Source organism: Anomaloglossus baeobatrachus (assembly GCF_048569485.1).
Source record: "Anomaloglossus baeobatrachus isolate aAnoBae1 chromosome 5 unlocalized genomic scaffold, aAnoBae1.hap1 SUPER_5_unloc_3, whole genome shotgun sequence".
Taxonomy (NCBI): Eukaryota; Metazoa; Chordata; class Amphibia; order Anura; family Aromobatidae; genus Anomaloglossus; species Anomaloglossus baeobatrachus.
In genome coordinates, this window is record NW_027441806.1 from 1,953,558 (window position 1) to 1,978,235 (window position 24,678).

The 24,678-nt window shown below is 51.5% G+C and overlaps 1 protein-coding gene across 1 annotated transcript in view; it reads left to right on the plus strand.

Moving 5' to 3' along the window:
- Positions 1–15,379: 15,379 nt before the first annotated feature.
- LOC142259153 (uncharacterized) overlaps positions 15,380–24,678 on the plus strand; it is a 61,694-nt gene continuing 52,395 nt past the window's right edge. The window contains 3 exon segments of the mRNA XM_075331658.1: positions 15,380–15,487; positions 15,569–15,692; positions 15,776–15,889. Of these exon segments, the coding sequence (XP_075187773.1) occupies positions 15,464–15,487; positions 15,569–15,692; positions 15,776–15,889 (262 nt within the window). The 5' untranslated portion in view covers positions 15,380–15,463.

Genomic DNA, 24,678 nt, shown 5'->3' on the forward strand with positions numbered 1-24,678 from the left:
CGAACTATCCTCCCCAAACCAAGCCACCGCGGCCCTGGCCGTGGGACTCCCCACCTGAATCCCCTGCGTGTAGCGCCAACTCCCTTGCAGAGCGACGTGACCCCCGGGTCCGTGAGAGGCTCGAGCCACCACCCGCAGTACGAGCACGGATCCGAGCGGTTCGGCGGTCGCAGCCGAGCCCGCGGGGCAGTACATGTCTCTTCAATCGCAGCTTGTGAGTAGGAAGTATGAGTCTGTTTCATGGACAGCAGATTGTGAAGGACGTAGCACAGGTGACATGGCAGTGGTTTGACCCGCAGACACAAATTTGGTACCCTGTTGTTCTGCCCACTGCAGTTTCCAACAGCTTGTCTGCTCTATATTTGAAACTTAACCTTTCCAAAACTGACCTACTTCTATTCCCTCCATCTTCTAACCTCCCTAAACCTGACATCTCCCTCTCTGTGTGTGGTACCACGATAACTCCTAGGCAGCAGGTTCGCTGTCTGGGGGTTATGCTCGACACTGATCTCTCCTTCACCTCCTGTATACAATCTCTTGCCCGCACCTCTCGCTTGCACCTCAAGAACATCTCTAAAATCAGCCCCTTTCTTACCATGGAAACTACAAAAACCCTCACTGTGGCCCTGATCCACTTCTGCCTTGACTACTGCAATTCTCTATTAATTGGTCTTCCCCTAACTAGACTCTCTCCTCTACAGTCCATCCTTCATGCGGCAGCCAGGGTCACCTATCTGGCTATCCGTTACGTGGATGCTTCTCCTCTGTGCCAGTTGTCGCGGGCGGGGAGGGCGCCGCCGCCTCTGCGCTCGCTAACGCTCAGGTCCGGCGCTGCTGCGATGGCTGCTTGGTGGCTCGAGTGGCGGGCCGGATCCGGGGACTCGAGCGGCGCTCCTCGCCCGTGAGTGAAAGGGGGGGTTGTTTGGTTTGGGGATTTGGTCCGTGACGTCACCCACGGGTTGTGGTGAGGTTGGGGCACTACCGCTGCTGGTGATGGGGATCCCGGGAGTGATTGCAGGGAGCAGCTGGGATGCTGTTTTTCCCTCCGTGGGTAGGGGTTGGTTGTCCCGGGGCCCGGTGAGGTGATGGGGAGGCAGGGCCGGGAAGGTGCAGGGTCGCTTGGGCTGCGCAATGCGGTGCCGGACGGCACGGTAGTACTCACTCAGCCACAAACGTACACAAAGTCTCTGGTAAACCAAACGGCTGGATGGACGGGTCCCGCAGCCAGCTGCTGTCGTTTCTCCCGGACGGTTGGTGGTGGCTGCCTTTCCCTGCACCTGTGTGTATGTTCGGTCCCGATGGATTCCCACCGGTAACCCGCTCCCCAGCGTGTATATGTGCTGGAGGAGCCCTTTTGCCCGCAGGCTCTGGCCCTTGGAACTCTAGCTGTGGCGGTAGCTGTATTTCCTTTTTGCTGGTTGGACGGTTGCCTTCAATCGGGTCTTGACTGTTAGGAAACCCCTGGGGTTCCGGTCACTGATGGATTTGACCTCTAATGGCGGCTCCAAGCCTGGTCGGGGTCCGTAGGCCCTGCCTGTGTGTGCTGGCTTCACTTCGCTCCCCGGTTCGGTACCGGCAGGCCACCGCCCGACCCCGGTCCTACGGTTCCGCGTCGATCTGCCTCTCCTGCAGACGGCCACCACTGTCTGCCAACCTTGCTCTTGGTGCCTGGGCCACACACCCGGACACGGTCAGATTGCTCCTCTCTCACCACTTCATTCTTCCACTTCCCTAACTGATCTGCCTTCCTTTTCCCGCCTCCAGGACTGTGAACTCCTCCATGGGTGGGGCCAACCGCCTGGCTCCATCCCACCTGGTGTGGACATCAGCCCCTAGAGGGAGGCAACAAGGATTTTGTGTCTGGCTGATGTGCCTGTCTCGGGGTGGGGGTGTATGTTGTAGTACCTGTGACGACCTGGCTAGTCCAGGGCGCCACATTCCCCCTTGGTTAAATGCAGACCGTCCGCGGACTACCCGTCCATCACCGGTTTTATTTTGCCAACTGTAAAAACATAAAAACATCAACAGTTTATGCATCTTAAATTTTCCCATACGGGAGGCAGGTCACTTAAACGTTGCAAAACAAATATATTTACATTTTTATTAACAACGGACAGCTTCTGCTCTCCCACCCAAGCAACCTGTCCCTGATGCTGCCCCTAAGAAAATGGGCAGCACCCCTTGACCCCAGTCCAGATCCAGGCTGCCCGAGCGGGAACGGGTACGGTGTCTCGCACCCGACGGTCATTTCAGGGGACCCCACGTCCATGGGGGACCCCAGACCCCCGGAGGATCACCACCGGTTGCGGTGGTGGCAGGCCTGGGCCATCTCTTTCCTCCAGGCCCATCCTCCAAATCAGCCTCTCCGGAGGCGGCAACGGAAACATGCCCCAACCTATTTACAATCCTAAAAGTCCGTGGGTGCCCTGCAAGTTCTCAGGCATGTCCATGAAGAGTTCCTCATGCAACGGTAGCAAAGGGTCCCTACGGGGACTACTTGCCGGCAACGGCCGGATCAATCACGGTGTCAATCAGGTAAAACTTCGGTTTGATTACTTTTATCATTCGTTCTCTTATTTACAACGCATAATGCCCCTAAATGGTAGTTTCCCTGTACCTAAGCGGGGGTCGACCTAGGTTGGGGCGTGTGGACCTTCGGAGCCCAATGTCAGTGGTGACAGGCAGTGGGGCAGAGGAAACAACTGGTTCCTCTTCCCGTCTATCGTGTGTGGCAGGCGGAGACATAGGGGAGCTGGGTACAGGTGCATCTCTGGGCACTGGTTAATTGGCGGCTAGTTCCATCTCTTTTTCCTCCACGGGTTGTGGGAACAGTATCACTGGAAGAATCACTGCGCCGTTCTGCGTAGGCCAATCTGCCGGGAAATCGCCCATCATGGTGTGGATTACCCCTTTTTCTTTCTCCCCAGCCGGTCTGGGGGCCGGAGCTTCATTTGCCACCCTCAACGGTGGTGGGCACCTCTTCAGGTGGTCCCTGGAAGCCGTGGCCAAAGTCTTCCCCTGGTCACGACTGATCTGGTAGGCCTTCCCATTCTCCCATTAAGTGGGTTGTATAACATACGGGGTCTTCTCCCATTGATCATCCAGCTTATGGGTTCTTCTCTTTCGCTTCAGTACTACATCCCCAGGCTGAAAGGGACCTGCAGGAGCCTTCCTGTTGAAGCACTGCTCCTGCTGTCCCCGACTCCGGCACAAGTTCTTTTCTACGTATTCTTGGACCTGTCGGTACTGCGCCCTTCGCCGAGTGTCCCATCCAGCAGTCGAAGGGAGGGCTTCTGGGGCTTACCAAACCCATTTCTAGGTCTACTGGCAGCCGACCGGGCCGAGCTCTCACTAGGTACGCCGGTGTACATTTGGTAGAGCTGGAAGGGATGTTATTGAACATATCGACCAGGTCAGGTAGCTTTTCTCGCCACAGGTTGCGCTCTTCTAGCGGTAATGTCTTGAGGAGACCCAGGACCAGATGGTTCATCTTTTCGCACATGCCATTGGTCTGGGCATGGTAAGGCGTGGTCCGAATTTTCTTGCAGCCGTACAACTGGCAAAATTCTTGAAACGCCTCCGCTTCAAAAGCCGGGCCCCGGTCGGTAAGCACCCTCTCCGGGTACCCGTGCGGTCGACAGAAATAGGCCTGGAATGTTCTAGCGGCGGTACGGCCGGTCAGGTCCTTGACTGGGACAACCACCATGAATCTTGAATAGTGGTCTACAATGGTCAGAGCGTAGGTGTACCCACTTCGGCTAGGGGTGAGCTTCACGTGGTCCAGGGCGACTAGCTCCAGCGGCTGATGCGTAATGATTGGGCGAAAAGGGGCCTTCTGGCTGGCCTCGTCCCTTCTTCTCAATGCACAGGGACCACATTCTCGGCACCAGGCCTCCACAGACTCCCGCATCCCACTCCAATAGAATCACTCCCTCAACAACATCTCCAGCTTCTTCCACCCAAAGTGCCCGGCACCGTCATGGTATGCCTGCAGGACAGTGGGCACGTTAGTCTGGGGAATCACCAGCTGGCGAACATTCTCGTGGGTCTTCGGGTTGATCAATTCCCGATACAGCTTCCCCTGGTGCAGATACAGCCGGGCTCGTTCCCTCCACAGTTGTTGGGCCTCGGCGGGGGCGGCAGGGTCTATTCCGGCGGAACCCTGTTCCACCAGGGTCTTGACTAAGCGGACAGCAGGTGCCTGGTCCTGGGCTTCTTGCCACCCTTGGCTGGGCAGCGGATCTAAGTTCACTTGTTGTTGATAGACATGCAACTTCTCGGCTGGCGGCCAGTGGAACGCAGGCAACTCGATTTCTTCGAGGTCATCATCGTCCAGCCCCTCTCCCGACAGGTGGGGAATCCGGGAGAGTGCGTCTGTGTTAGCATTTTTACGGCCGCCTCGGTACTTGATGGTGAAGTCATAGTTAGCTAACCTGGCCACCCACCACTGCTCCAATGCACCCAGCTTAGCTGTATCCAGATGTGTTAGCGGGTTATTGTCCGTATAAGCGGTGAACTTGGCTGCCGCTAGGTAATGGCGGAATTGCTCGGTGATGGCCCACACCAGTGCTAAGAGCTCAAGCTTGAAAGAGCTGTAGTTCTCAGGGTTCCTTTCCGTAGGTCGGAGTTTCCGGCTAGCATAAGCGATCACCTTCTCTCTTCCCGTCCTGGACCTGGGATAAGACTACTCCCAAGCCTACATTACTGGCATCGGTATAGAGGATGAATGGGAGACTGTAGTCGGGGTACGCCAGGATTTCTTCCCCAGTCAAGGCCATCTTCAGCTGGCGGAAGGACTCTTCATGCTTTTCTTCCCACGCCAACGGGGGTTCCAGGGGACCTGCCACCCTTGGTCTGTCCCACGAGGAGGTCTTGCATGGGGGCGGCCATCTTCGTGTATCCCTTAATGAAGCGGCGGTAGTAGCCCACCAGACCCAGGAACTGTCTCACCTCTCTCACCGTGGTCGGCCTCGGCCAGTCCTGAATGGCAGTGATCTTTTCGGGATCTGGGGCGACGCCTTCCGCGCCCACCACATGTCTGAGGTACTGCACCCTGGGCTTCAATAGATGGCACTTGAAGGGCTTCAATTTCATCCCGTACTTGGCAAGGGACGCGAACACCTCAGCCAGGTGCTCCAGGTGGGCTTCATACGTCTGTGAGTATACAATTACATCGTCCAGGTACAGCAAGACGGTCTCAAAATTCAGATGTCCCAGACAGCATTCCATCAGCCATTGGACGGTTCCAGGGGCGTTGCACAGCCCGAACGGCATGCTGTTGAACTCACAGAGTCGCATGGGTGTAGCGATGGCAGTCTTCTCATGGTCTTCGGGCGGGCGCCACGGCCACCTGCCAGTACCCAGTGGTGAGGTCAAGGGTAGAGAAGTAGTTAGCGGTTCTCAGCGCGACCAGGGACTCTTCAATACGGGGCAGAGGATAGGCATCTTTATGCGTTATCTGGTTAATCTTCCGGTAATCCACACACATCCTCATGTTGCCATCCTTCTTTACCAGCACCAGCGGGGCAGCCCAGGGACTGCAGCTATCCCGAATAACCCCCGCCTCCTTCATGTTCCTCAACATCTCTTTGGCGCATTGGTAATGTGCAGGGGGGATAGGTCTGTATCTCTCTTTAATGGGGGGATGCTCGCCGGTGGGGATGTGGTGTTGGACCCCTTTAATCCGCCCAAAATCTAGTGAATGTTTGCTGAAAATGTGGCACCCTGGGCAAGCCAGGTCGTCACAGGTACTGCAACAGCACACCCCACACCCCGAGATAGGCACACCAGTCAGACACAAATCCTTGTTGCCTCCCTCCAGGGGCTGATGTCCACACCAGGTGGGGTGGAGCCAGGCGGTCGGCCCCACCCACGGAGGAGTTCACAGTCCTGGAGGCGGGAAAGGAAGTCAGAACAGTGTAGTTGAGAAGAGAACAGTGAGGGAGAGTGAAGGAGTAGGAGTAAGAGGGAGTAGTAGAGGAGCAGACTGACCGTGTCCGGGTACGTGGCCCGGGCATAGAGAGCAAGGTTGGCAGATGGTGGTGGCCGTCTGCAGGAGAGGCCGATCGACGCGGAACCGTAGGACCGGGGACGGACGGTGGCCCGCCGGTACCGAACCGGGGAGCGAAGAGAAGCCAGCACAAACCGGCAGGGCCTACGAACCCCGACCAGGCTTGGAGTCGCCGTTAAACTGGTCAAATCCGTTAGCGACCGGAACCTCCGGGGTTTCCTAGCAACAAAGACCCAACTGAAGGCAACCGTCCAAACCGAGAAAGGGAAATACAACTACCGCCACAGTTAGAATTCCCAGGGCCAGAGCCTGCGAGCAAAAGGGGCTCCTCTGACCCATATCCAAGCTGGAGAGCGGGTTACCGGTGGGAAGCCATCGGGACCGAAGATACACAACAGGTGCAGGGAAAGGCAGCCACCACCAACCTACCGGGAGTAACCACAGCAGCCGGCTGCGGGACCCGTCCATCCAGCCGTTTGTTTTACCGGAGACTCTGTATCCATCATTGGCTGAGTGAGTACCACCGTGCCGTCTGGCACCGCGCTGCCCCCGCGACCCTGCACCTCGCCTCCCCTGCCTCCCCGTCCCACCTCACCGGGCCCCGGGACCACCAACCCCCTACCCACGGAGGAGAGAGAAACATCTCGACTGCTCCCTGTCATCGCTCCCGGGATCCCCGTCCAGAGCAGCGGTGGTGCCCCAACCTCACCACAACCCGTGGGTGGCGTCACGGACCAAATCCCCAAACCAAACAACCCCCCCTTTCACTCACGGGCAAGGAGCGCCGCTCGAGTCCCCGGATCCGGCCCGCCGCTCGAGCCACCGAGCAGCCATCGCAGCAGCGCCGGACCCGAGCGTTAGCTGGTGACGGGGATCCCGGGAGCGATGGCAGGGAACAGCTGGGATGTTGTTTTCCCCTCCGTGGGTAGGGGTTGGTTGTCCCGGGGCCCGGTGAGATGACGGGGAGGCAGGGCCGGGAAGGTGCAGGGTCGCTTGGGCTGCGCAGCGCGGTGCAGGACGGCACGGTAGTACTCACTCAGCCACAAACGTACACAAAGTCTCTGGTAAACCAAACGGCTGGATGGACTGGTCCCGCAGCCGGCTGCTGTCATTTCTCCCGGACGGTTGGTGGTGGCTGCCTTTCCCTGCACCTGTGTGTATGTTCGTGTCATGATGTATGTAGTTTTATCCATCTCATATTTTTTGTATAAGATGCCATGTGATGTATTTTACCTTCTCACTGTATTTGCTGTAATACTATGTCAGGATGTGATGTAACTTTCCTTTGGTTGTACTTACTGAACACTTTGAAATGTCTTGGGATGTAAGTGACCATACAGTTAGGTCCAGAAATATTTGGACAGTGACACAATTTTCGCGAGTTGGGCTCTGCATGCCACTACATTGGATTTGAAATGAAACCTCTACAACAGAATTCAAGTGCAGATTGTAACGTTTAATTTGAAGGTTTGAACAAAAACATCTGATAGAAATTGTAGGAATTGTACACATTTCTTTACAAACACTCCACATTTTAGGAGGTCAAAAGTAATTGGACAAATAAACCAAACCCAAACAAAATATTTTTATTTTCAATATTTTGTTGCGAATCCTTTGGAGGCAATCACTGCCTTAAGCCTGGAACCCATGGACATCACCAAACACTGGGTTTCCTCCTTCTTAATGCTTTGCCAGGCCTTTACAGCCGCAGCCTTCAGGTCTTGCTTGTTTGTGGGTCTTTCCGTCTTAAGTCTGGATTTGAGCAAGTGAAATGCATGCTCAATTGGGTTAAGATCTGGTGATTGACTTGGCCATTGCAGAATGTTCCACTTTTTTGCACTCATGAACTCCTGGGTTGCATTGGCTGTCTGCTTGGGGTCATTGTCCATCTGTACTATGAAGCGCCGTCCAATCAACTTTGCGGCATTTGGCTGAATCTGGGCTGAAAGTATATCCCGGTACACTTCAGAATTCATCCGGCTACTCTTGTCTGCTGTTATGTCATCAATAAACACAAGTGACCCAGTGCCATTGAAAGCCATGCATGCCCATGCCATCACGTTGCCTCCACCATGTTTTACAGAGGATGTGGTGTGCCTTGGATCATGTGCCGTTCCCTTTCTTCTCCAAACTTTTGTCTTCCCATCATTCTGGTACAGGTTGATCTTGGTCTCATCTGTCCATAGAATACTTTTCCAGAACTGAGCTGGCTTCATGAGGTGTTTTTCAGCAAATTTAACTCTGGCCTGTCTATTTTTGGAATTGATGAATGGTTTGCATCTAGATGTGAACCCTTTGTATTTACTTTCATGGAGTCTTCTCTTTACAGTTGACTTAGAGACAGATACACCTTCTTCACTGAGAGTGTTCTGGACTTCAGTTGATGTTGTGAACGGGTTCTTCTTCACCAAAGAAAGTATGCGGCGATCATCCACCACTGTTGTCATCCGTGGACGCCCAGGCCTTTTTGAGTACCCAAGCTGACCAGTCAATTCCTTTTTTCTCAGAATGTACCCGACTGTTGATTTTGCTACTCCAAGCATGTCTGCTATCTCTCTGATGGATTTTTTCTTTTTTTTCAGCCTCAGGATGTTCTGCTTCACCTCAATTGAGAGTTCCTTAGACCGCATGTTGTCTGGTCACAGCAACAGCTTCCAAATGCAAAACCACACACCTGTAATCAACCCCAGACCTTTTAACTACTTCATTGATTACAGGTTAACGAGGGAGACACCTTCAGAGTTAATTGCAGCCCTTAGAGTCCCTTGTCCAATTACTTTTGGTCCCTTGAAAAAGAGGAGGCTATGCATTACAGAGCTATGATTACTAAACCCTTTCTCCAATTTGGATGTGAAAACTCTCATATTGCAGCTGGGAGTGTGCACTTTCAGCCCATATTATATATATAATTGTATTTCTGAACATGTTTTTGTAAACAGCTAAAATAACAAAACTTGTGGCACTGTCCAAATATTTCTGGATTTAACTGTACCTTCCCCCCAGCCTGTATCATATTGCAATCAGGCTTCAGCAGTAGCTATTGTCATTGATTTGGTGGGGGTTGCATATATATATTGTTCTTCTCAGCATGGGACTTCTCCAATCTACAACTTGGTAAACAGAACAGAGCCAGCAGTCTAAAGTCCATTCATGCATCAAATGGCCAGGGGGAGGTGTGCCCACCTAAGGGGCTGATCCTAGGAGAGAAGAACATGTTAGTTCAGTTAGTTGGATCTCGGCTGGAGACGTACTAGGATCTATAGCTAAGGCTGGATCCTGGGGTCTGTGTGTGTGGACTGTTACAGACTGGAGATCCGCGGCCACGTGGGATTGTGTTTTGTTGTTCACCCTGTTGGACTCAAGGAACTCATATAAGGACCATTGCCCTAATTTCCCTGGCATCGGAATACCAGGTGGTGCCCCTGGATCTTTTGTTTTGTTGTTGTGGACTCCTTGCAGATTTGAAGGATTTATATTTATGTTTGCTGCTTTATCTTTGTGGTTCCAATAAAGCCCTTTGGATTGTACCTTGGCCTGGCGTCCATCACTGCTCTGTTGCATACTCTGTCACAGTTCGGTCCCGATGGATTCCCACCGGTAACCCGCTCCCCAGCGTGTATATGTCCTGGAGTTGCCCTTTTGCCCGCAGGCTCTGGCCCTTGGAACTCTAGCTGTGGCGGTAGCTGTATTTCCTTTTTGCTGGTTGGACGGTTGCCTTCAATCGGGTCTTGACTGTTAGGAAACCCTTGGGGTTCCGGTCACTGACGGGTTTGACCTCTAATGGCGACTCCAAGCCTGGTCGGGGTCCGTAAGCCCTGCCTGTGTGTGCTGGCTTCACTTCGCTCCCCGATTCGGAACCGGCGGGCCACCGCCCGATCCCGGTCCTACAGTTCCGCGTCAATATGCCTCTCCTGCAGACGGCCACCACCGTCTGCCAACCTTGCTCTCGGTGCCTGGGCCACACACCCGGACACGGTCAGATTGCTCCTCTCTCACCACTTCACTCTTCCACTTCCCTAACTGATCTGCCTTCCTTTTCCCGCCTCCAGGACTATGAACTCCTCCGTGGGTGGCTCCATCCCACCTGGTGTGGACATCAGCCCCTGGAGGGAGGCAACAAGGATTTTGTGTCTGGCTGATTTGCCTGTCTCGGGGTGGGGGTGTATGTTGTAGTACCTGTGACGACCTGGCTAGTCCAGGGCACCACACCAGTCATTGCACTGGCTGCCCATATATCACAGGATCCAATTCAAATTGTTTGTTCTCATCCACAAAGTTCTCCACAGTGCGGCACCTCCCCACATCTCCACCCTCATTTCTGTCTATCACCCTATCCATTCTCTACACTCTGCAAACGACGTTCGACTAACATCCACACTAAGCCAAACCTCCCACTCCCGGATCCAAGACTTTTCCCGAGCTGCACCCATCCTCTGGAATGCTCTGACCCAAGAAACCAGGACGAATCACAACTTACTCAGCTTCAAACGTTCCCTAAAACACAGCTCTTTAGGGTGGCCTATCACGCTCTCTAATTAAATTAATTTCAGTCCATCCACGACTTCTCACAACATAACTCTCCATCAAACTCCAATACACCCAAAAGCATCTCAAAGATTGGCTGACTGGTTCAGGCAGCCTTCATCTATCCCTCATATCTTTGAGATAGCTGGCTTGTCATTGGAAATCAGCACCTGTACCTTGGCCCCCACCCCCACCCCACCTCATTGTAGATGTAAGCTCTCATAAGCAGGGTTGTCTTTTTTGCTATAATTATTGTATTTTCTAGGGTGCTTGGCTGCAATGTGGTTCCACATACTGGTGGTGCTCAGGTTGCGTTTGACCTGCGCTCTGCTCAACTTGGTATGGCAGATGCTACAGATTACACTTTATTTCTCTGAAGGACTTTAAAAAAAAACCATCTAGACAGCGGCTGAACGTCCCCTTTCCCTGACTTGGACCACAGTTTGGGGTGCTCTTCAGAACAATTGACCCAGTTCTCACTCTGGGCAAACCACTACCCCTTCATGCCTGTGTTGGTGCTACATATCCATCTTCCTCTGTGTTGATGTGCTGGCTATACATATCAACGGTACAGGTCAGATCAGTCGACTCATCATGGACCACCTCATCTTCCATCTCATCCTCCTTCGCAGTTGAGATTGTAGGCTGCTCTGATGGCAACTGTGTCTCATCATCATCAGTCTCCACCTCTGGAGACAGTAAATCAGGTTCCTCAAATTGGCTTTTTTCTGGCCATAGGTTCTCAAATACTCAACTCACAGCACATCCTCTCATCCCTCTTCAATGCTGCACGGTGAGAGGCCAGAGCCAACTAAAGGATATATACAAAACAGATCCTCAGAGTGGCCAAACTTGGAGTCATATGTCTCCTATGACTGATGATGGGGGTAGTTAGGAGGACCAGGTTGAGGATTGGATGGACCAGCCTTCTGTGTATTCACAGTAGACTGTGTGGTCGTGGAAAATTTGTTGCTGCTTGAGAAATGTGAAGAGGTCTTATTGTCTGCCATCCAAGATAGAATCTGCTCTCTCTCTTCTGGTTTACACACACGTTTACATTCCAGACTGGGAAATTTGAGGAGGAGGAGGATAAAGCCCAATGCTACAATTGGCGCACTGTAAACTGCTATGGAGACTATCTGAGTCTCATTGAGGGAGGCACCACCCAAATGTATAAGTAAGAGCAGTCCCTCCAAAATGTACGTTACTGGGCCACCTCGGGGCCCTCACCAAACTCAGGTTTCTTGACACCTGCAGACCCTCTGAAAATCTGAATTTAGTGCTACAGAATGACATGGAGGAGGAGGAGGAGAGTAAAACCCAACCATTAGGGATGATCAAATACCAAAATATCTGCTTCGACAAATATCCGACGACTAGGTCGCCGCTATTTGCGTATTCACGAATATTCGACGCCCAATGTAAGTCTATGGGAAACCCGAATAATTTCACGTTGGACCTAACGGTGACCTGTGGTGACTGAGGAAAAGGCTGAAATGGATGGGAAAAGGCAGAAACAGTATGGGCACAGCCTGTAGGTTGGAAATAATCTGGAATCATTCTCTTACTCTTTCACTCTCTCTCGTGAAAGACTCACCGGTAACCGCAAGTTACCTGAGTGACTGAAGTGAGCCGCGCGATCAGCGGTGCCGTCACTCAGGTTACCCGTGGCCAGCTCAAGTCTTCTTCCTGAGAGCGGTGGCCATGGGTAACCGGAGTGAGGTCATCACTGATAGCATTGCGGCTCACTTCAGTTGCTCTGTTGAGCTCATGGTGAGCGGCGGTGTTCTACGGCTACTCCTGTCATCTTCATGTAGCAGAGCTGGATGCGTCGTGGGACCTCGTGTGGATTACGTCGGACCTGGAGGGGTATTTGGGCATTTTAATAAAGTGGTGATAGAGGGTGGGGTTTTTTTCGGCTTTTATTCCAAATAAAGGATTTTTTGGGTGTATCTGTTTATTTTCTTTAATTTGTAGGTTAATCATGGGGGTGTCTCAGATGCCTGCCATGATTAACCTATGACTTAGTGGTAGCTATGAGCTGCCATTAACTCCTTATTACCCCAATTGCCACCGCACCAGGGCAATTTGGGATGAGCCAGGTAGAGTCCCGGGACTGTCGCATCTCATGGATGCGGTAATTCCGGCCGGCTGCTGGCTGATATTTTTAGGCTGGTGGGCTCCCCATAACGTGGGGCTCCCCATCCTGAGAATACCAGCCTTCAGCCGTGTGGCTTTACCTTGGCTGCTATCAAAATTGGAGGGCTGCATGCTGTTTTTTTTTTTAAAATTATTTATTCATTTTGCTGCACTACATAGACCCGCCCACCGGCGGCTGTGATTGGTCGCAGTTAGACAGTTGTCACTCAATGTGGGAGCTCGTCTGAATGCAACCAATCATAGGTGCTGGTGGGGGGGGGGAAGCAGTGAATACAAGATGGAATAATGAGTGGCATTTTCAAAAGCTCGAGAAGCCGCCAGAGCAGTGTGACAGCCGTGCAGAGCCGTGCTGGTGATCGGTCAGTGATCGGTGAGTATGAGACAGAGGTGGAGAGGGAGAGACAGACAGACAGAGAGAGACAGACGGACAGACAGAGAGAGCCCTATAGCTGGTTCTGCATTCACAGATTTGCGATTTGGCGATTTTATGGAGCTGCTAGCAGCTACTGGACAAAGTCTTCAACCCTTACAAGGACTATTTATTAGTTGCATCTAAGAACGCTCTCCCGCACACAATACAGCCTATCTACACCGCCAGCTCCCTATGACTGTATGTTCACAAAATGGCCGCTGGCTTATATAGCCTCCAAGACGCTGTGCGGCCGAGCCAATCACAGTAACACCACAACAAAGATGGCTGCGGCATTACTGTGAGGGAAAACAACATCAGATGTGTTCATTGGCTGGAAAACAGGCGCCAGGAAGTCAGAAATGAAAATGAAAGTATCGGAGTGGATATTGGTTTATTCGTCGGATACCGAATGTCGCGAATAGCCTGTTATTCGTCGGATACCGAATAGTGGCGAATACATTCGCTCATCCCTACCATGGGCACATTGTAAACTGTTATGAAGGATTTTTTTTGGTTGTTTTTTTCTTTAAATGACTTAGTTTTTAATTTTACCATAAAATCTACTGGAAATTAAGTAAAAATTCAAAGTGCAGTGAATTGGTGAAAAAAGAAAAACAAAAATCCATTTTTTTTAATTGTTTTTACGCCATTGACGATGTGCTGGAAGTGAGTGCTCAGCGTGATTCTCCGGGTCAGTGTGATTACGGCAATATCAGACTTCCACATTTATTATTATCTCAGTGGTGACTAGAGATGAGCGGACCCGTGGACGTTCGGCTTCTGCTGGTCCAGCTGAACATTTGTAAAGATTGTTTCTGGACTTGGACTTGACCTGAACTTCATTTGAAGTCACTGATTGGCAGTTCAGTGCAAAAAAAGGGAAAGATTCTGCACAAAGAATCAAGGGCACACCAATAGATAAAGATATATGAAGAAAACACCTTTATTCAATACACAAAATGGGACATATTAAAAACATTTAAAACAAACATAGAAACAACAACACCCACTGGGCGGAGCCAAGCCCGAGATGTAACAACAATGAGCCAATATATATGTAAAAGTACAATATAAATGGTATGGCATATAAAGACCCAACAGTAGTGCAATATCAAGTATCCGGTGTCATATGATCCCCTGGTGGTGTAATAGTGTACACAGACACTGCAGAGATGGAGATGACAATTCCGAATTGTTGGTACATCTCGGGCTTGGCTCCGCCCAGTGGGTGTTGTTGTTTCTATGTTTGTTTTAAATGTTTTTAACATGTCCCATTTTGTGTATTGAATAAAGGTGTTTTCTTCATATATCTTTATCTATTGGTGTGCCCCTGATTCTTTGTGCACAATCTTTCCCTTTTTTTGTATAGTCCCCCCAGGGTGCACCCTTAGTGATTTGGTTGTACTACAAGTGGTGCGCTCCGCTGTTTGTCTCTCCAGTGATTGGCAGTTCGTGTCTCCGCCCACATGCAGCCATAAACAGATCGCTTCCGGGGGAGGGCGGGTTTTTTCAGTTTTATTTCTTGGTGCACAATACATCTGATCACACGAGAGTGGTTTCCATACGTAAAGCCCTAAAGCCCCCGAACTCCAAACCTGAACTTTGCTATCTTGGAGAAGTCTGAGTTTTTACTGAACACCGAACTCCAGGTTCACTCATCTCTAGTAGTGAATAAAAATCAGACTTTTGGAAAAAAAAAAATTAAAAAATCAGTTTTTGTCTCCATTTTCCGACATCGGAGTTGAGTGAGGACTTGTTTTTTGCTTGATGAGCTGACGTTTTCATTGATACCATTTTAGGTGCAATACTTTTATGGGTCGGTTTTGCTACTTCATTTCATGTTGAAATTTTTTTTTCCTACCCAAATGATATCTTCCCTCCATTATTATCTCCATTCATTTTCCATATCGGCTCATCTCCTTCCCATTCAGGTCCTTATAATATCAGATCCTTTCAGTGATATTATTCTGTTTTCAGAAAATTTCCTGGCCAGGATGGATATGACCAGGGACAAGATGGCGGAGAGGATATTACACCTCACCCTAGAGATCCTCTTCCGGCTTACTGGAGAGGTGAGAGATTCTGATGACGTCACATTACATCATTCTTATCTATGGGAATAACAGATGGACAGAACTGGAGAGGTGAGGACTCTGGAAATGTCTGGAGTGAGATTTATTACTGTGTCTCTCCATAACCAGGATTACACAGTAGTGAAGAAGACCTCTAGTGAGCGCTGTCAGGCCCCTGTGTCTGAGGGATGGGGAAGACCCCTGAGCCCAATCACGGGGCCTCCACCTCACCCCCCGATACATGAGGACATCAATGACCAGAAGATCCTAGAACTCACCTACAAGATGATTGAGCTGCTGACTGGAGAGGTGACACTGCTGGGAATGCTGGGACATTATACAGTAACGCTATGAAGGGATCGGGGGTGACGGTATCATTATATGTGTCAGGTTCCTATAAGGTGTCAGGACGTCACCATCTATTTCTCCATGGAGGAGTGGGAGTATTTAGAAGGACACAAAGATCTGTACAAGGACGTCATGATGGAGGTTCCCCAGCCCCTCACATCACCAGGTAATAGACAGGACTAAATAGATACGGCCTATAATTATCTGTATGTAAGGAATGAATTCAGTCCCTGTATTTGTCTCCTCCAGTTCTATCCAATAAGAGGACAACACCAGAGAGATGTCCCCGTCCTATTCTCCCACAGGACTGTAAACAAGAAGATCCCGATGTTCCTCAGGATGTGTTTCCTCCAGCTCTATCCTGTAAGAGATATCTACTCATTTTCTTTCTGCACTAATTTTGTGTTTACATTTTTAGGCTTTCTGCTCTGTTATTTTTTCAACTGTATTGTCTTTCCTTCTGTTTGTTTCTAGTGCCTTCTCTATGTCATTATAAAGGCAATTCAAAGACCTGCAGAGGGTTCATAAATACCCTGTTTCCCTGAAAATTAAACATAGTCCAAAAATAATGTACTGCCCCGCGCTCGGCTGCAGCCGAGCCACTCGGATCCGGGCTCGTTTGTGGGTGGCTCAAGCGCCTCCGGACCGGGGGTCACCGCTCTGGAAGGGGCTGGCGCTTTGAGAGGGTTAGGGTTACGGCCGAGGCCGTGATTTTTGGTTTGAGTTCGTGACGTCACCCACGTGTTGTGGTGAATGTGGACACCACCGATGCTGTTCACTAGGCATCCGGGGGAGATGTTGCGCAGCTTTGGTGTTAACCCCTCCGTGGGTAGGGGTGATGGACCCAGGACCCGGATTGGTGTGGTGTGTCGGTGCTTGGCGGTGCAGGGCAATGCGTGGCCCGAGGGCACAGTCATACTCACTATTACAGATGCACAGGAGTCTCTGGTAAACCAAGAAGTTGGTGGTCGGTGCCCGCAGCCGGCTGCATCTGGTCCCCCACTCGGGTTGGTGGTCTCCGCCTTTCTTTTGCACCTTCTGTGTAGCTATGGACAGCCCGTGCTTCAGCAACGGGAGCCCGCTCACCGGCGTTGTGTGTGTCGGGAGAGCCCGTTTGCCCGCAGACGCTGGCCCGTGGGATCTCTTTGCCTGAGTGGTGGCTTTTTATCCCCCTCGGTGGGCTGTTGTCTTCCTTCGGGACTTGGGGGGATAAGGACCTAAAGTCCAGACCTCAATCAGTTAATTATCAGGGTTCGGTAGTTTCGGGACCGCGTTTCAGGGTCTGAGTACCCCCCTTTGTGCTCCGGTTTCCAGTTGGTTCCCCAGTTCGGTATCGGCGGGCCACTACCCTGCCCCGGTCTCTTACAGTTCTACCGAGCCGTCTTCCCGGCTCCTGGAGGATGAGGCCACCATCTGCTTCCTAGCCAGAGATGACTGGGCTCCGACCCAGACACATGGTGTTAGACTGCGGCATACCTGGGCACAGGTCTGCCTCTGCTCTTGAACTTCACCACTCCACTGTCAAAACTGATCTCCTTGTTTTTTCTTCCTCAAAACCTGTGAACTCCTCAGTGGTCGTGTCCAACCGCCTGGGCACGCCCCCTGGTGTGTCCATCAAATCCTGAGGGAGGTGACTAGTTTTTTAAGGTTGGCTGATGACACCTTTCTAGGGGACGGGTGTTTGTGCAAGGGCCTACCTGTGACTACCTGGCTAATCCAGGGCGTCACATTCCCCCTTGGTTTAATACAGACCGTCCGCGGGCTGTCCGACCACCACCGGTTTATTTTGAACTGAAAAAGATAAAACGGGAAACATATACAATTATAATAACATTATTTACATACTAAGCAAACTTTTTGGAACCATCCCTTACAGGCATTTTTCTTTAACGTTGCAAACGGGTAAAACACTTTTATTAAACGGGAACGGGACTGGGTCCTTTCATTTGCCCACCCAAGCAAACCTAGCCTTGATGCTGGCTCTAAAACCAGGTCAGCACCCCTTTTCTCCAGTCCAGGAATCGGGTTCAAGTCCGGGTATTGCCCACAACGGGTCGGGTACAAAGTTCCATACCCGGCAGTCTCTCAGGGGCCCCATGTCCAGAGGACCCCTGGACCCGGAGGGTTCTCACCGGTTGCCATGGTGACGGGACCTCGGCCTACTCTGCCGCAGGCCCTTCCTCCAACCAGCCTCTCCGGAGACTGCAGACATGAAAGGTTGGTCCAAGGGGCTATTTACAAAGCCCAAAAGTTATTGGGTGGCCTGCAAGTTCTCGGCCTTGTCTAAGGTTTAAACGGGGGTATAAAACAGCAGAGTCCCAATGGGGACGGGAACATGGTAGCCGGGAACCGCCACCTTTTAACTTTCTTCAGACTCATACGGCGGGGGAGGGGACTGGGGGCGCCTCGGGAAGCTGCGGCTCACCTTCCTCTTCACATTGAGGGTGAACCATCCCCTCTCCCTGCAATGCCGGGTGTATGTAACAAGCTCACCGGGCTCCAGGTCACGGTCCGGGTGACCCATCGGAAGGTGGGGGTACACATTCCTCTGGGAGACAAAGATCTTGGCCTCCAGGCTGGGCTCAAAAATAACCCCCCATCCACGGCAGGGGTCAAACTGGCAGAGTTGGCCTTCCCGGGTCGGGCCCCGCACCCGATAGGTGGCGCTGCGGAGATTCTCTTTCTCCTTGATGGTTCGGGCCAGCACCTCAACCTTCTGCTTCTCCCGGGCCGCTATCTCCCGGCCCAGCTGGTTCTGCCGCTGCTCCCAGTACGGAGCTTCTGCTTGCTCCGGGTCTCTCTGTGCGGGGGTCAGGCCCAGCCGGAGCTCCCCCGTCTCAGCCACGACCGACACCCTCCTTGGGGAACCCCGCTGTGTCACGGCCGGCTCTGCTGCTTGGCAGCGGCAACCCCGCAGGACCTCAGCCGAGGCCTGGGACCTGGGAACGGCCAGCGTTACCTGCTGGGCCCTCCTCCGGTCGGCATCCACCTCCATCTTGGCCGGGAGGACTGCCGGGGCCTTGGGCAGCTGGGGCGCGGTCACTTCCGGGACCGGTGGGTCCACCTCGGGAACGGGCATCTTCCGAGGCCTGATCTTCCACGGGAGCGGGATTGGTGCGGGCCGAATAAGCGGCCGTCCGCGGGCTGCCTCCCCAGGTGGGTCCTCACAGGCCGATGGGACGGGCTCCACTGACGGTGTCGGGGGCAGCGGACCGAGCGGGGGAGCAGCGGTAACCGGCACAAGTGGTGAGGGAAGCAACATGGAGAGTAGGGGCAGACCGAGTCCCTCAGCCGCATTGGCCGGTCCCTCAGGGACATGGGGCGTGGGTCGCTTAGCCGCTCTCCAAAATTTGCCTCCACTTCTCGCACTCGCGCGGCCTAGGCTATCTCCTCCATCTTGGCCACCCATCGTTCCATCAAGAACCGCACCTGGGCTTGCAAGCGGCAGCACATTAATGCCGTCCGGGCATCCACCCACGCCGCTGTTTCGGGCGCGGGCTCCAGGGTTGCGGGCTTGCCAGACAGGGCGGACATGATGAACTCTCGGAGTCCAGGAACCAAACGGGTGGCAGAGTCTTGGAGTCCCTGCCCTTTATCTTCTCGGCCACATAACACGGGGTCTTCACCCGCCCCCCTTGGTCTTTTCGCGGCACTCGCTTCTCAGTTTCGTTTTTCGACCGCTCGCTTTTTGGCACAGCCGAATTACCAGGGGGCGGGGTTTCAAGTCTCGCGTTCTTTTTGCAGGGAAGACGGCTTTGGCAGGAATCTTCGCGCCAAAAGATGGCGACAAGATGGCGAATTCTGAAATTTTTCAACAGGTCACCGCTGACTTCTACTTCACGGCGCACTTCACCAGGTAGGTGATTTGGTAAGTATCCTCTTCGTGACGCCAGAAGAGTCAATGTGTACCGCCCCGCGCTCGGCTGCAGCCGAGCCACTCGGATCCGGGCTCATTTGTGGGTGGCTCGAGCGCCTCCGGACCGGGGGTCACTTCGCTCTGGAAGGGGCTGGCTCTTTGAGTGGGTTAGGGTTACGGCCGAGGCCGTGATTTTTGGTTTGAGTTCGTGACGCCACCCACGGGTTGTGGTGAATGTGGACACCACCGCTGCTGTTCACTAGGCACCTGGGGGAGATGTTGTGCAGCTTTGGTGTTAACCCCTCCGTGGGTAGGGGTGATGGCCCCGGGACCCGGATTGGTGTGGTGTGTCCGGTGCTTGGCGGTGCAGGGCAATTCGTGGCCCGAGGGCACAGTCGTACTCACTATCACAGATGCACAGGAGTCTCTGGTAAACCAAGAAGATGGTGGTCGGTTCCCGCAGCCGGCTGCGTCTGGTCCCCCACTCGGGTTGGTGGTCTCCGCCTTTCTCCTGCACCTTCTGTGTAGCTATGGACAGCCTGTGCTTCAGCAACGAGAGCCCGCTCCCCGGCGTTGTCTGTGTCGGGAGAGCCCGTTTGCCCGCAGACGCTGGCCCGTGGGATCTCTTTGCCTGAGCGGTAGCTTTTTATCCCCCTCGGTGGGCTGTTGTCTTCAGTCGGGACTTGGATGGGAAAGGACCTAAAGTCCAGACCTCAATCAGTTAATTAACGGGGTTCGATAGTTTCGGGACCGCGTTTCAGGGTCTGAGTACCCCCCTTTGTGCTTTGGTTTCCAGTCGGTTCCCCGGTTCGGTACCGGCGGGCCATTACCCTGCCCCGATCCCTTACGGTTCCACCGAGCCATCTTCCCGGCTCCTGCAGGCTGAGGCCACAGTCTGCCTCCTAGCCAGAGGTGACTGGGCTCCGACCCAGACACCTGGTGTTAGACTGCGGCAGACCTGGGCACAGGTCTGCCTCTGCTCTTGAACTTCACCACTCCACTGTCAAAACTGATCTCCTTGTTCTCCTGCCTCAGGACCTGTGAACTCCTCGGTGGGCGTGTCCAACTGCCTGGGCACGCCCCCTGGTGTGTCCATCAAATCCTGAGGGAGGTGATGTATTGCAAATATAAAAATGGCTATTTTTGAGTTTATACATTATGTTAAACTATAACATATTGTTTAACCATACAGACAAAGTGTACATGGTGACAAAATCTTCTGTATGCTTAAGGGTTTCTGTGTGTTTGTTGTATATATACAGGCAGACAATATATCATTGTAGGAGAATCCTTATAATTTACTTTAGTTCAACAATCTGATGTTTTATGGGTTTGCTATATACACAGACAGACAATATATCCATTTACCTAGCTCAAATACCTGATGTGTATTCTTGGGAGATTTGAATGCTGTGGGTTTATTACCCCATTGTCTGATGTGTGGTGTATCTCTGATTCATCTATGCCCAATGACTGGCCATCAAAGGGCATGGATGAATAAGACTACAACACATTAACTTTAAGACTTGTAATATTGTTCAAACCTCTATAACATCAGATGAAATATAGCACAGACAGAAGCTGATGTACCTGTACCGAGACGTCCGGTCAGTGTTGGGATTTCCAGGAGTTCTCTGTCTATGTCATGCTTCTCTGACTGTAGTTCCAGACAGATGATGTTCCAAAACTCCTTGGTGATGTAAGTATTTAACTGTACTTAACCTTTGTATGTTCATTATACAAAAGTGTACGCAATATCATACTTTTCCTTTAAGTTTGTATTTCATATTAATCTTTATAATAAAATTACTTATTTGCCTTCTTTATGGCCTAAAACACACTTCCGCAAAAAAAACGTCCGTGCGACACGGTCCGTTTTTCGGGTCCGTGTTCCGTTTTTTCGGGGCGTTTTTCCGGTACGTATGGCATCCGTGTGATGGCGTATGCGAGCCGTGTGTACGTGTAAAATGTCCGTGTTTGTGTCTAAAATGCCCGTGTATGTGTACGTGGAATGTCCGTGTGGAATGTCCGTTTGTGTGTTGCACAATGTCGTTGATACATGTCGGCTGACAGCAGACAGAGTTGCGCGATGAGAATGAACTCGGGTGAACTTCACCCGACTTCATTGTCATGCCGCGGCTCTGTCTGTGTGCCGCGTACTGATTAACGGTCACCTGTGCAGGATTCACCAGTGACCGCTAATCCCCCGAGTGACTGAAGTGAGCAGCCCTCTCTCATACTTACCGCTCCCCGATCACCAGCGCGGCGAGGAACAGCTGTGCAGAGAATGCGTGGCAACAATTACTTTGAATATGCTGGCCGCTCATTAATCAATCTTGTATTCCCTGCTTTCCCCACGCACAGACGCCTGTGATTGGTTGCAGTCAGACACGCCCCCCACGCTGAGTGACAGCTGTCTCACTGCACCCAATCACAGCAGCCAGTGGGCGTGTCTATACTGTGCAGTAAAATAAATAAATAATTAAAAAAAACGGCGTGCGGTCCCCCCCCAATTTTAATACCAGCCAGATAAAGCCATACGGCTGAAGGCTGGTATTCTCAGGATGGGGAGCCCCACGTTATGGGGAGCCCCCCAGCCTAACAATATTAGTCAGCAGCCTCCCAGAATTGCCGCATACATTATATTATTATTATTTATTATTATAGCGCCATTTATTCCATGGCGCTTTACAAGTGAAAGAGGGTATACGTACAACAATCATTAACAGTACAAGACAGACTGGTATAGGAGGATAGAGGACCCTGCCCGCGAGGGCTCACAGTCTACAGGGAATGGGTGATGGTACAATAGGTGAGGACAGAGCTGGTTGTGCAGTGGTCTACTGGACTGAGGGCTATTGTAGGTTCTAGGCTTGTTGGAAGACAGTTCTGGGACTGTACCCGGCTCTTCCCGATTTGCCCTGGTGCGTTGGCAAATTCGGGTAATAAGGAGTTTTTGGCAGCAATAAGTCCTAGATTAATCATGTCAGGTGTCTCCCCGAGATACCTTCCATGATTAATCTGTAAATTACAGTAAATAAACACACACACCCGAACAATCCTTTATTAGAAAAAAAAACACAAACATATACCCTGGTTCACCACTTTAATAAGCCCGAAAAAGCTCTCCATGTCCGGCGTACTCCAGGATGGTCCAGCGTAGCTTCCAGCTGTGCTGCATGAAAGTTGACCGGAGCTGCAGAAGACACAGCCGCTCCTGTCACCTCCACGCAGCTAATGAAGGGAATAGTGCGATCAGCTGTATTCAGCATTGGCCGCGAGTAACCTCAGTGACAGCTCAGCTTATCGCGCTATTCCCTTCATTAGCTGCGTGGAGCTGACCAGAGCGGCGGTGTCTTCTGCAGCTCTGGTCACCTTCATGCAGCAGAGCTGGATGCGACGCTGGACCATCCTGGAGTACGCCGGACATGGAGGGCTTTTTCGGGCTTATTAAATTGGTGAACAAGGCAATTTGTTAGTGTTTTTTTTTTCTAATAAAGGATTGTTCGGGTGTGTTTATTTACTGTAATATACAGATTAATCATGGAAGGTATCTCGGGGAGATGCCTGACATGATTAATCTAGGACTTATTGGCAGCTATGGGCTGCCAATAACTCCTTATTACCCCGATTTGCCAACGCAACATGGCAAATCGGGAAGAGCCGGGTACAGTCCCAGAACTGTTGCATATAATGTATGCGGCAATTCTGGGCGGCTGCTGACTGATATTGTTAGGCTGGGGGGCTCCCCATAACGTGGAGCTCCCATCCTGAGAATACCAGCCTTCAGTCGTATGGCTTTATCTGGCTGGCATTAAAATGGGGGGGGACCGCACGCCGTTTTTTTAAATTATTTATTTATTTATTTATTTTACTGCACAGTATAGACACGCCCATCGGCTGCTGTGATTGGGTGCAGTGAGACAGCTGTCACTCAGCGTGGGGGGCGTGTCTGACTGCAACCAATCACAGGCATCTGTGGGTGGGGAAAGCAGGAAATACGAGATTGATTAATGAGCGGCCGGTATATTCAAAGTAATTGTTGCCGCGTATTCTCTGCACAGCTGTTCCTCGCCACGCTGGTGATCGGGGAGCGGTATGAGCCGGGGGAAGAAAAACACCGAGCGCCAATGTAAGAATGACTGACTGAGAACAGCAGAAAAAAAGGTAAGTATACTGACTTTAATTTAAAAAAAAACAAAAAATAAATAAGATCGCTAGTGTAAAAACGCACACGCACTGAACACGGACATACTCCGTGTGCGGTATGTGCAGGCACGGACCCATAGACTAAAGCGGGTCCGTGCCTGCGTGCTGCCGGCCAAAAACGTACATGTCGTCCGTGTAGAAAAGCGCACACACGTACTTACCACATGGTCACACGTTCCGTGTGATTTTACGTGTGTGTGCCATCTACCATTGAATAACATGGGTCTCCGTGTGTACGTGTCTCCGGTACGTGCAAATACGTACCGCACACGTACAAATTAAACGGATGTGTGTTGCGGGTCTCTAGCCGTATCTGAACCTTAGTGCTAAAAATATTAGCAAAAAATATAGCAAAACAGGTGACTAGGTTTTTAAGGTTGGCTGATGACACCTTTTTAGGGGACGGGTGTTTTTACAAGGGCCTACCTGTGACTACCTGGCTAGTCCAGGGCATCACAATAACACTTAGCACAATTTTATGGGATTTTTGAAGAATGATTGAAATATAAGCCCTACTCCATAAATAAGCTCTAGTTATAGTCAGGGCCAGCGTTGGGAGGAGTCAAACGGCGCAAATTTCAAGACCTCACTCTCTTAAAGACCCCATCAGTTGTATTCTGAGGTTTATTGTTTAAAGACCTTTGATGGCTTCAAAGTCATGTGACATGATGTAACCAAAGGTCTCTTAATTGCAGGAGTCTAAAAGAACTGAACAGAAGACAGGCTGGTTTTCTGAACTGGCATTATGGAAAAGGGAGAGCAAACTGGGCAATTGCACAGGGCCCCCTTTCTCCCAGGGGCCCCAGTGTTTATATACCAATCATAGGACTGCTTAAGGACCATTTTGACATCACGTCATGTGACCAAAGGTCTCATTTGGAGGAGTCTAAAGCTGAAGAGGAGACAGGCTGATGTGTGTGTCTGTGTGTGTTCACGACAATTTTAACCAGCTTTGCCAAAATGGGCAGAGCTTGGCCAGAACAAGGGTGTGATGCCACCGCTTCTCTAATTCATAACAAACTGCAATGTTCCCTATGCCAGAAATCTCACTCCAGTCCCTGACCTCATTTTTCAGTGTACATCACCG